The 12,276-nt window shown below is 38.3% G+C and overlaps 1 protein-coding gene across 1 annotated transcript in view; it reads right to left on the bottom strand.

The window, feature by feature from the left end:
- COL19A1 (collagen type XIX alpha 1 chain) overlaps positions 1–12,276 on the bottom strand; it is a 381,858-nt gene that overhangs the window by 232,478 nt on the left and 137,104 nt on the right. Inside the window, exon 12 of the mRNA XM_007447208.1 lies at positions 1,736–1,789. Coding sequence (XP_007447270.1) covers positions 1,736–1,789 — 54 coding nt within the window. The remainder of the gene's footprint in view (positions 1–1,735; positions 1,790–12,276) is intronic.

Below are 12,276 nucleotides of genomic sequence, written 5' to 3'. Positions count from 1 at the left end.
CCCATTGTGTTTTCCCTACACTGTCTTACATGCAGCTGCAAGTCCAAACACCTGAATGAATGCTTCAAGTTTCATCGTGCTTTTCAAGACTATAATCCTAATTAATCTTAGTAATCTCTTTGTATTAAATGATAGGGCATTGCAATGATGGAGACTTTAGAATCTATTCTAAGGCTATCACCTTACAGACTCTGAGAAGTGATTTTCTCAACTGGGACATACACTGGGCTCTGACTTCTCACTGTAGATCTCTTCCCACGACACCAGGATCTCCCGTGACAGGGTCGGGGGTGGGGGGAAATTAGATGCTCTATTAAGTGTACGGGCCAATGGTCAGGACATTCAGCACCCTGATGTACTGTAAGGAGGCAGAGAAAATGCAGAGACTCCCTTAGCTCCAACCATTGGTGCAGCTCCCAGTCTCTGGTGGAGAAAAATCCCTTCCAAGAAGACAGAAACAAGGATATCATATTAAAGATGTGAATGGGGCTTCTTAGGAAGTAAGAGAGTAAGGCTGTGGGGGGCTAGAGCCTCAAGCCGACGGTAATTAGTAGAGTTAACTCCTGGGATGTTTCTCTCCCGCTCCCAGAATCCCTCTTACTTTGTCCACAGGCCTCAGGGCCTACAATGTTCAGCCTCCCTTCCCACTGTGTGCAACCATCTACTGCAGACCAGATGGATTTCATAGCACCTCTAGGGCATTAGGGAACTGGATCTAGCTTCCTTATTCTTTTATCCAGAAAGTAAGTAGTATGGTCCTTCAGAACCTTTCTGAAACACTTTTATGCAAATGAATAAGGGAAACTGTGAGAAAAAAAAATTTTCATTGTGGATGCCTGCCTTAGTAAAGTTAGTATATCTACAGTAAATGGTACATCTGATGTCCTGAAGGGGGTGTAATCTACACTTAGAGGAAAGCCCAGATTTGGTCTATCCTCCGAACTCCATCATAAGAACCCAAGCGAAGCTCTGGGGGGACAGTTGTCCTGGGCGGGGGTTGGGGGCAGGGTGCAGGGGAGGACTCAAGGATGTTCCCTGGGACAGGGACAGGAGCCCTGAGGTTGGGGAATAGGTGCAATGGAGGGGGAGCAACACAGATACACATGGTTACCTCCCTTCTGCCCTTTCTTCTCATCACTGAGATCGACCTCTGCAGACCCCTCAGTAGATAGAGATTGGGGATAAGATAAAAAGTAACTTGGGTAAGAACACAGGTCACAGAAGAATACAGGCAAGAAGAAAAAAGAAAGAGAAAGAAAGATAGAAGAAATGCAAGCCAGAAATAGCAAGGAAGAAAGGGCTGTGAAGGATGAGTACACGTGCAAGGCATCTAAAGCCAGGGAACTACCTGGTCATCACGAAACTAAAAATACTGGTGCCGCATGTGTCCTTCAGCCATTTCCTAAGAAGGTCCTCATTTTTCTTTAGCACCAGAAGCTGGCCGAGGACCACATAGCTCCCCCTACACGGTCTGTTTCATGCTCTTTGGCCCTCTTTTGGGCAGGACAGTCACTGTCTCTGTAAAGTTTTTTAAATCAATAAAGTCAGTGGCCTTAAAAAAAAAAAAAAAAATACTAGGGCTCCACTGAGCGACGTAAAAAACGACCTTGATTCTTGACTTTGCAATGACTATGGCTAGTTCTTCCAAGCATAGTCAAGTCTCAATAGCATTAGATAGTTAGCATATTTCAGCGGCAAAATGTTAACACAATGTTAGAAAAAAAGTTAGGCTTACATCTTGCCCATTAACTCCGGCCAAACCTGGATCTCCTTTTTCTCCTTGTGCACCCTAGAAAGAAACAATTTATACAATGAAAAATGTTACTACTGAAAACCTTTACTAAGAAAAAACAAGGGAGTTTCATTGTTTGGCTATTTATAACAACATGATTACTTCACTAATCCCTTGAAAGAAACATTTATTAAAAACCAATTCTGGGGCTTCCCTGGTGGCGCAGTGGTTGGGAGTCCGCCTGCCTATGCAGGGGGCACGGGTTCGTGCCCCAGTCCGGGAGGATCCCGCGTGCCGCGGGGCGGCTGGGCCCGTGAGCCGTGGCCGCTGGGCCTGCGCGTCCGGAGCCCGTACTCTGCGATGGGAGAGGCCACAGCAGTGAGAGGCCCGCGTACCGCAAAAAAAAAAAAAAAACCAATTCTGAGTCCTAAAACCGAAGAGAAGTTTAAAGGTTCAAAAAAAGCCGCATCAAAATTATTAAAGAGTATAAATAGAACAAGGATTATTTAATTTTTTCTATAAGCAACAAAGAATTTCCTGGAGGGCAATTTGGCAATATATATCAAGGGTCTTAAATCTGCTCATGTCATTGGGCCCAGTGATTTTGCTGCTAAGAATGTATCCTAAGGAAATAATCAGAGATGAAAAGTTTTAGGCAGTAAGATGTAGAGTGCAATGCTATTTATAGTAGTAAACTGAGAAACATACTAAATGTCCAATAATAGGGAACTGAGTAGATAAATTATGGTATATAGATACAGTGGAATAAGCTGCAACCATTAAAATCATGTTTATGAATTTTATTTTATACTACAGGAAAGCTCTCACAATATAAAAAAGTAAGATACAAGTATTTGATTACCAAATTTAGTGAATAAATGTTAATCAAATCTATTTTTATTACTGTAAAGTTACAAATGTTCAAAATGGCCACTAATACCATTGTTGATGACACATCTCATAGCTCCATATATTTTTGTCTGATTACTATCTGAAAGGTATATACTTTTATTGGTTCACCCTGCATAGCTATAGTATAATTCAAAAAATTAAAAAGAAATGCTTGTCTACCTGAACATCCACCTAGCTACCTGTGTATAAACCTACCTATGGGTCTTAGAAACACTATTGGAAGAAAACAAATCAGAAAAATAAAAATAAATAATCTATGCATGCTGTGACTATGGACGATTTTATTCTCTTCAGTATACTCTTCAGTGTTTTTCAATTTTTAAACAATAAACATGTATTATTTGTATAATATGTAAAGTGTTTAAAAATAAAAGAATATAAGTTCCAAGTGGATCACACATCACGCTGTGTGTGTATAGTAGTAATAGTAGTAGTAGTAGTTATCTCTCTCTGCTTTGTGCCACTAGGGTGATTTTATTCCCTTCTTTATATATTCCTTTGCTCTTCATTTTTTAAGGCAATAAACATTATTATTTTTATTTGCAAAAAAGAAAAGCAAGCACCTCCTGGGCCAAGATGGTGGAGTAGGAACCTGAGCTCACCTCCTCTCCTGGGTACAACAAATTTACAACTATTTATAGAGCACCTACCAATGAAGACTAGCAGAAGGGATCTTCTACAACTAAAGATATAAAGAAGGAACCACAACAAGACAGATAGAAGGGGTGGAGACCCAGACCCATACCCCTGGGTAAGTGACCCACAAATGGGAGAATAATTACAATTACAGAGGTTCTTCCCAAGGAGCAAGGGGTCTGAGCCTCACGTTGGGCTCCCCAGCCTGGTGGTCCTGCACTGGGAAGACGAGCCCCAGAACATCTGGCTTTGAAGGACAGTGGGGATCACGTTGGGAGAGCCATGGGGGCTGTGGGAAATAGAGACTCCACTCTTAAAGGGTGCACACAAAATCTCACATGATCTGGGACCCAGGACAGAAGCAGTAACTTGAAAGGACCCTGGGTCAGACCCACCTGCTGATCTTGAAGAGTTTCTCAGAGGAGAAGGAGGCAAGTGGAGCTCACCCTGGGGACACAGACACTGGCAGCAGCCATTTGGGGGAGCTCATTCTACCGTGTTGACACTGGCACTGGGAAGCACAACTGTGGAATCCTCCTTCTAGCTTATTAGCCCCAGGACCCAGACCCACACTGGCTCAATAGCCTGTAGGTGCCAGTGCTGGGACATCTCAGGACAAGCAACTAACTGGGTGGGGGCAAAGCTCACCAGCAAGCAGGCTGCCTCAAGACCCCCTGAGCCCACAGCTGGCCCTGGACACATCCCTGTCCACCAGAGGGCTAAACATCCAGCTCCACACAGCACTGTGCAGGCACTAGACCTGGGACTCCCAGGGCCCTGCAGCCAGAGACCTGGGGCCTGGCCCCGCCTACCAGCCAGCCTGCTCTAGCTTCAGGACCAGCCTCACCCATCAGTGGGCAGACACCAGTTACAGGACACCCTGGGATCCAACCCCACTCACCAGCAGGCCAACACCAGCTGTGAGACACCATGGGCCACTCAGCCAGCTGCCCCAGGATCTGACCCGACTCACCAGCAGGCTGAAACAAGCTTCAGGACACCCAGACCCTAAAGCGAGCTGTGCCAGGAATTGGCCCACTCTGGGACACGTGGGCTCTGCACTTAGAGACCCCAAGACCTGGCTCGGCCTGCCAGTGGGCAAGACAAGGGTATGGGATTAAGAGATACAAACTACTATGGGTAAAACAGAAAAGCAACAAGAATATAGCATACAGTACAGGGAAATATAGCTATTGTTTTGTAATAACTTTAAGGAGAATATAATCTGTAAAAACACTGAATCACTATGTTGTACCCTGAAACTAATATAATATTGTAAGTCAACTATACTTCTATTAACAAAAAGGAAAGCTGGGGTGGCAATAATTTTTCAGACAAAATAGACTTTAAAGCTGTAAACAAGAGACAAAGAAGGACATTACTTAATGATCAAGGGATCAAATAAGAAGATATAACAATTGTAAATATATATGAACTCAACATAAGAACACCTATATACATAAAGCAAATATTAACAGAATTGTAACTAACACAATAATAGTAGGGGACATTAACACCCACTTACATCCATGGGCAGATCACCCAGACAGAAAATCAATGAGGAAACACTGGCCTTAAATGACACATTAGATCAGATGAATTAAACAGATATATATAGGACATTCCATTCACCAAAAAAAGGAATACACATTATTTTCAAGGGCGCATAGAACATTCTCCAGGATAAATCACATTCTAGGCCACAAAACAATAATTTTAAGAATGAAATTATATCAAGCATCTTTTCTGACGACAATAGTCTGAGACTAGAAATTAACTACAAGAAAAAAATACAAAGAAACCACAAACATGTAGAAGCGGAACAATATGCTACTAAACAACCAATGAATCACTGAAGAAATCAAAGAAGAAATGAAAAGATACATGGTGACAAATGAAAATGAAAATACAACAATCCAAAAATCTATGGGATGCAGCAAAAGCAGTTCTAATGGGGAAGTTTATAGTGATACAAGCCTACCTCAAGAAACAAGAAAAAGCTTAAGTAAACAACCTAACCTTATACCTAAAGGAACTGGAAAAAGAAAAATGATCAAAATCCAAAATTAGTAGAAGGAAATAAATCATAAAGATCAGAGGAGAAATAAATGAAATAGAGACTAAAAAAACAATAGAAAATATCAATGAAATAAGAGCTGCTTCTTTGAAAAGATAAACAAAATTGATAAACCTTTGGCCAGACTCATTTAAAAAAAAACCAAAAAGATGGAGGTTCTAAATCAATAAAATCAGAAATGGAAAAGGAGAAGTTACAACCAACACCACAGAAATATAAATAGGATCATAAAAGATTACTATGAACAACTATATGCCAATAAAATGGAAAACCTAGAAGAAATGGACGAATTCCAAGAAATGTATAATCTCCCAAGACTGAACCTGGAAGAAATAGAAAATATGAACAGATCAATTACCAGTAATGAAATTGAATCAGTAACAAAACAAAACAAAACTCAAGTCCAGAACCAAATGTCTTCAAAGGTGAATGCTACCAAGCATTTAGAGAAGAGTTAACATCTATCCTTCTCAAACTATTTCAAAAACTTGTAGAGGAAGGAATGCTTCCAAACTCATTCTATAAAGCTAGCATCACCAGATAAAGATATCACAAAAAAGAAAGAAAACTACAGGCCAGTATCACTGATTTAAAAATCCTCAACAAAATATTAGCAAATTGAATCCAACCATAGATCAAAAGGATCATACATCATGATCAAGTGGGATTTATCGCAGATGCAAGGATGGTTCAGTATTTGCAAATCAGTGTGACACACCACGTTAACAAACTGAAGAATAGAAATAATATTATCAGCTCAATAGATGCAGAACAAATTTTTCAAATTCAACATCCATTTATGACAAAAACTCTCCACAAAGTGGGAATAGAGGGAACATGCCTCAACATAATGAAGGCCATATATAATAGGCCCACAGCTCAAATCATACTCAACAGTGAAAAGCTAAAAACATTTCCTCTAAGATAAGGAAAAAGCCAAGGATGTCTTCTATCACGACTTTTATTCAAGTAGTATCAGAAGTCCTACCCACAGCAATCAGACAGAAAAAGAAATAAAATCATCCAAATTGGAAAGGAAGAAGTAAAACTGTCACTGTTTGCACACAACCTGATACTGTACATAGAAAACCCTAAAGACACCACCAAAAAACTACTAGATCTCATCAATGAATTCAGTAAAATTTCGGGATACAAAATTAATACACAGAAAGCTGTTGCATTTCTATACACTAACAATGAACTATCAAAAAAAGAAATTAATGAAACAATCTCATTTACAGTTGCATCAGAAAGACTAGAATACCTAGGAATAAATATAACTAATGAGGTAAAAGACCTGTACTCTGAAAACTATAAGACAATGATGAAAGAAACTGAAGATGACACAAAGAGATGGAAAGATATACCGAAAGATATACCACGTTCATGGATTGGTAAAGTTAATATTGTTAAAATGACCATACTACCCAAGACAATCTACAGATTCAATGCAATCTCTATCAAAATACCCAGGATATTTTTCACAGAACTAGAACACCTAACACCCAAATTTATATGGAATTAGAAAAGACCCCAAATTGCCAAAGAAAGCTTCCAAAAAAAACAAAGCTACACATATCACAGTCTCTGACTTCAGATTATACTGCAAAGCTACAGTAATCAAAACAGCATGGCAATGGCACAAAAACAGACACACAGATTAATGGAACAGGACAAAAAGCCCAGAAACAAACCCACTAACTGATAGTCAATTAATCTATGACAAAGGAGGCAGGAATATACAATGGAGAAAAGACAGTCTTTTCAATAAGTGATGCTGGGAAATCTGGACAGCTATTGTATATGTAAAAGAATAAAGTTAGAACATTTTCTCACCCCGTATAGAAAAATAAACTCAAAATGGATTAAAGGCCTAAATGTAACTCTGGAAACCATAAAACTCCTAGAAGAAAACATAGGCAGATCACTGACATAAATAATAGCAATATCTGTATGGATCTGTCTCCTAAGGCAAAGGAAACAAAAGCAAGGGTAAACTAACTGGAACTAATTAAACTTAAAAACTTTTGCACAGCAACAAAAACAAAAAAACAACATAATGAATGGGAGAAAATACTTGCAAATGATATGACTGATAAGGAGTTAATATCCAAAATACAAAAACAGTTCATATAACTCAATATCAAATAAAAAAACAACCCAATTAAAAAATGGACAGAAGACCTGAATAGACATTTTTACAAAGAAGACATACAGATGGCTGACAGGCAATGAAAAGATGTTAGAAAAATGCAAATCAAAACTACAATGAGAAATCACCTCACACCTGTAAGAAGAGCTATCATCTGAAAGACCACAAATAATGAGTGTTGGCAAGGATGTGGAGAAAAGGGAGCCCTTGTACACTGTTGGTGGGAATGTAAATTGGTGCAGTCACTGTGAAAAACAGTGACTGTATGGAGGTTCCTCAAAAAACTAAAACTAGAACTACCATATGAGCCAGCAATTCCACTCCTGGGCATATATCTAAAGAAAACAAAACCACTAATTTGAAAAGATGCATGCACCCCAATGTTCACAGCATTATTTGCAATAGCCGAGATATGGAAGCAACCTAAGTGTCCATGAACAGATGAACAGATATAGAAGATGTGGTGTACACACACACACACACACACACACACACACACACACACACACACACTGGAATACTGCTCAGCCATAAAAAAGAATGACATTTGCAGCAATATGGAGAGGTCTGGAGGGCATTATACTTAGTTAAATAAGTCAGATGAAAGACAAATACTCTATGTTATCACCTATATGTGGAATCTAAAAAAATAAAATGAATGAATATAACAAAACAGAACTAGAAAACAAACTAATGGTTATCAGTGGAGAGAGAGAGGAAGTAAGGGCACCATAGGGCTATGGGATTAAGAAGTACCAACTACTATGTATAGAACAAATTAACTACAAAGATATATCATACAGCACAGGGATATATAGCCATTATTTTGTAATAACTTTAAATGGAGTATAATCTATAAAAATATTGAATCACTATGCTGTACTCCTGAAACTAACATAGTACTATAAATAAATTATACTTCAATAAAAAAAAAGAAAAAGAAAAGCAAGCACCTGATTTTAAGAGATAATATTTTAAATATTTTACAAGTAGAAATACACATGTACAGTCCCAATTAAGTGCCAGCAGCACAAACCACCCCAAAATGTGCCACTCTGGCATGTGGACTGCATTGAGCTAAAGGCAATTAAGCCCCATAAGACTCTGGAACAGCTTTTTTCCCTCTCCCTTAATTGCCTAAAAGAATTTAATAGGGGGCTTGGCCCAGAAACAGAACTATTACCAGGGATAACTGTATCTAAAGAATTGTCTACATGACAGGCAAACATCTGCTTACCACACATATGCCTTTCTCATCCTTCGGTGAGTTGTCTTCCTCCCCTTGCAAGCCTGGCCCGTCCCACTCCTTAGGTCTGATGGCAGATAAGCCTCAACTGCCTGACTGCCTTTGGGTGTCATATTTTTATGGGGCTCCGGTACTAAAACTTTCTTTTTCTCCTGTTAGTCTATCATATGTCAATTTAATTATTAGACCAGTCAAAGAACCTAGAAGGGAAGAAGGGAAATGTTTTCTACCCCTACGCAATCATCTAAGACTATGCATTATTACCATATTGAAAACACAGGAAATGAAGTAAAAATAATTTGATTACTTGCAATACAAGAAATACATATAATATGTAGGATAAACAAAAGGCCACACAAACATATTCAGTGAAGTACATTCAAGATATAATGAAACTGAAGATGTTAAACTGGAAATGGAGGGTAAGGAGATGCTGCAGAGCTGGGGTCTCCAGGCTCGTAGCCGCTGGCCACACATGGCTATTTAATAAAATTTAGAATCAGTTTCCCTAGCCACATTTCAAGTGCTCAGTAGTGCCGACTATATTGGACTGTGCAGGATAGAATATTTACATCACCACAGAAAATTCCACTGGACTGTACTAATCCAGAGAGTGGCATATATGACAGAAAGCAAAATAGAAATTAAGAGGTTCAGAAATACCTAGAAGAAAATATCTAGTAAGGGGATCCAAAACAACACAGTGTCTAGATATCAATGTAAAATGTATTCCGCACAAGTTAATAGAATAAACTGAATTCTCTGACACAAGAAGACAAATATAATTCCATAGATATCATCATTGACTTTCAGAATGTAACTAAATATGAATACAGTCTTTATTCAAAATTAATGGTTCCCATAGACAGAAAGCATAAGCAACTCTAAATATTAAAGAGATATGTGCCTACAAGGAAACCTACAACTTGTCAGTTATAAAAGTTAAATAATAAAAACAACAATAATATAGAGAACAGAGCTGATAGTCTGATGGGATTTATGCGGTATGGCAAGGGCACAAGAAATGTGGCAGATGGCTAAAGAAGAAACATACTGCTTCAAATTATCAGTGGCAAAAATCTGCAATCAATTTGAAAAAGCATTACTTTTAATATAAGAAGTAGGGGCCATGGTGATCAAATAAGGTTCATTAAAAAAAAGTCATTTATTATTATCACTGTCACCAACCCTTCTATAATGTTTACTATGTGCCAAGCACTGCTTTAAGCATCCTGCAATTCTATGACAATCTGGGGTAAAGATACAATTATTACCCTCATTTTACAGGTAAGGGAACTGAAGACAGAGAGGTTAAGTAATTTGCCCAATGTCACACAACTTAAAAGGGGCAGGATCCTGATTCAACCCAGGCACTATGGCTCCACAATCTGTGCTCTAAAACTATTAAGCTCATTTGTTTTTAAAACAGACTGGGGATAAGCAAAAATACAATGCAGAAATCTGGTTTTCTGCAAATCAGGAGGCAAAGTCTCTGACAATGCCCCTCAGGGTAGGAAACAAATATCAGCCAGGTACTATCACTATTGATGAGCTTGTAACTGGCAGAGGACCTCCCAATCAATATCTCTCTCTCGCTCTCTCTCTCCTCTCTCCTATCAAGATCTCTTACTCTTGGCATCACTGACAATTCTTCCTTGTGAGGGCTCTCCTGTACATTATAGGATGTTTAGCAACATCCTGGCCTCTATTCACTAAAGGCCAGTAGCTAGCCTCTTCTGCACCCTACCTACCTTCAGTCTTAGCAAATAAAATATCTCCAGATATTAAAATATCTCCAGATATTTCCAAATTTCCCATAGAGGGCAAAATTGTCTTCAGCTGAGAACCACTGATATATATTATGAACATTTCATTTCATATTCATGATATGAAATGTTAGACTGAAACAATATGCTATATAAACACCATGGACTTTATTAGGAGTAAGTGCAATCTTACATTAAAGTGAATTCTGGATGGGTTAGATAGCTCACTTAAAAATAAAAATGTTAAAGGAGCAGAAGAAAATATAAGTGAAACATAGCTTAGAACTCATGGTGAGTAAGGTGTCTCTAAGTATAGAAACAAAGAAAAGAAATTCATAAAAAATAATACATTTGACAAAACACTAATTATAAACTTATAAGGCAAAAATATAAACTAAACTAAAGGGCAAGTGACAAAATGGGGAAAAAATGCATCATATGGTGGCTTAATGCTTGACATCATTAATACACACAGCTTTTATCATTCATAAGAAAAAGAATAATATACCAACTGGTAATTGAGCAAAGGACACATCAGGCAATTACCCACGAGGAATACAAAAGAAATGCTAGATGACAATTACTAATATTTTAACTGGTATTAATTCATCAGGTTATATACTGGGACTAGGTGAGCTCTAAAGCTTTGTTATCGTAAATTCTACCATTCTTTGAAAGCAGTGGGAGTTCTATATCCAGACAGAAAAAAATATATATATTCAAGCATTGCATACTTAAATCACAAACAAAGTTGACAATAGTAACCAGCTGTTCCTTTTTTGTCCACTGAGAAGAAAATGATTGAAAACAAAACTACAGCATTAATAAGCCAGAATTAAAGAAAATTTATTTGACATCAGAGGTTGTTAGAGAGTAGTTGCATTTAGATTGTTTCTCAGTGTTAGGATAAATTCAAATGCAGAAGATTCAAAAGCAAAACTAGTAGAACATCTCTGGAGATTTCTTTGAAAATACAATCATTCTAGTATGACAAAACTTAAATGCAATCCCAACCAAAGGAAAGAGGATAAATGGAAATCAGATTACATTTAAGATTTTTCCCATACCCATTCTTTGATGAAACTATTTTCAAAACTATACCAAAATTTATGAAATAATGCCATTTGCAGCAACATGGATGGACCTAGATTATCATATTAAGTGAAGTAAGTCAGACAGAGAAAGACAAATATCATATGATATCACTTATATGTGGAATTATAAAAAATGATACAAATGAACTTACTTATAAAACAGAAACAGACTCACAGACATAGAAAACAAACTTACAGTTACCAGAGGGGATAGCAGGGGTGGGTACCGGGAGTAGATAAATTAGGAGTTTGGGATTAACATGTACACACTATTATGCATAAAACAGATAAACAACAGGGACCTACTGTATAGCACAGGGAGCTATATTCAATGTCTTGTAATAACCTATGATGGAAAAGAATCTGAAAAAGAATGTATATGTAACTGAATCACTTTACTGTATACCTGAAGCTAGCACAATACTGTAAATTAACTATACTTCATTAAAAAATGGTTTAAAGGGCTTCTCTGGTGGCGCAGTGGTTGCGAGTCCGCCTGCCGATGCAGGGGACACGGGTTCGTGACCTGGTCCGGGAAGATCCCACATGCCGCGGAGCAGCTGGGCCCGTGAGCCATGGCTGCTGAGCCTGAGCGTCCAGAGCCTGTGCTCCGCAACGGGAGAGGCCACAGCAGTGAGAGGCCCGAGTACCGCAAAAAAAA

Source organism: Lipotes vexillifer, unplaced genomic scaffold (genome assembly GCF_000442215.2).
Source record: "Lipotes vexillifer unplaced genomic scaffold, Lipotes_vexillifer_v1.1 scaffold1180, whole genome shotgun sequence".
NCBI lineage: Eukaryota > Metazoa > Chordata > Mammalia > Artiodactyla > Lipotidae > Lipotes > Lipotes vexillifer.
This window is presented reverse-complemented; position numbering and strand designations above follow the sequence as displayed.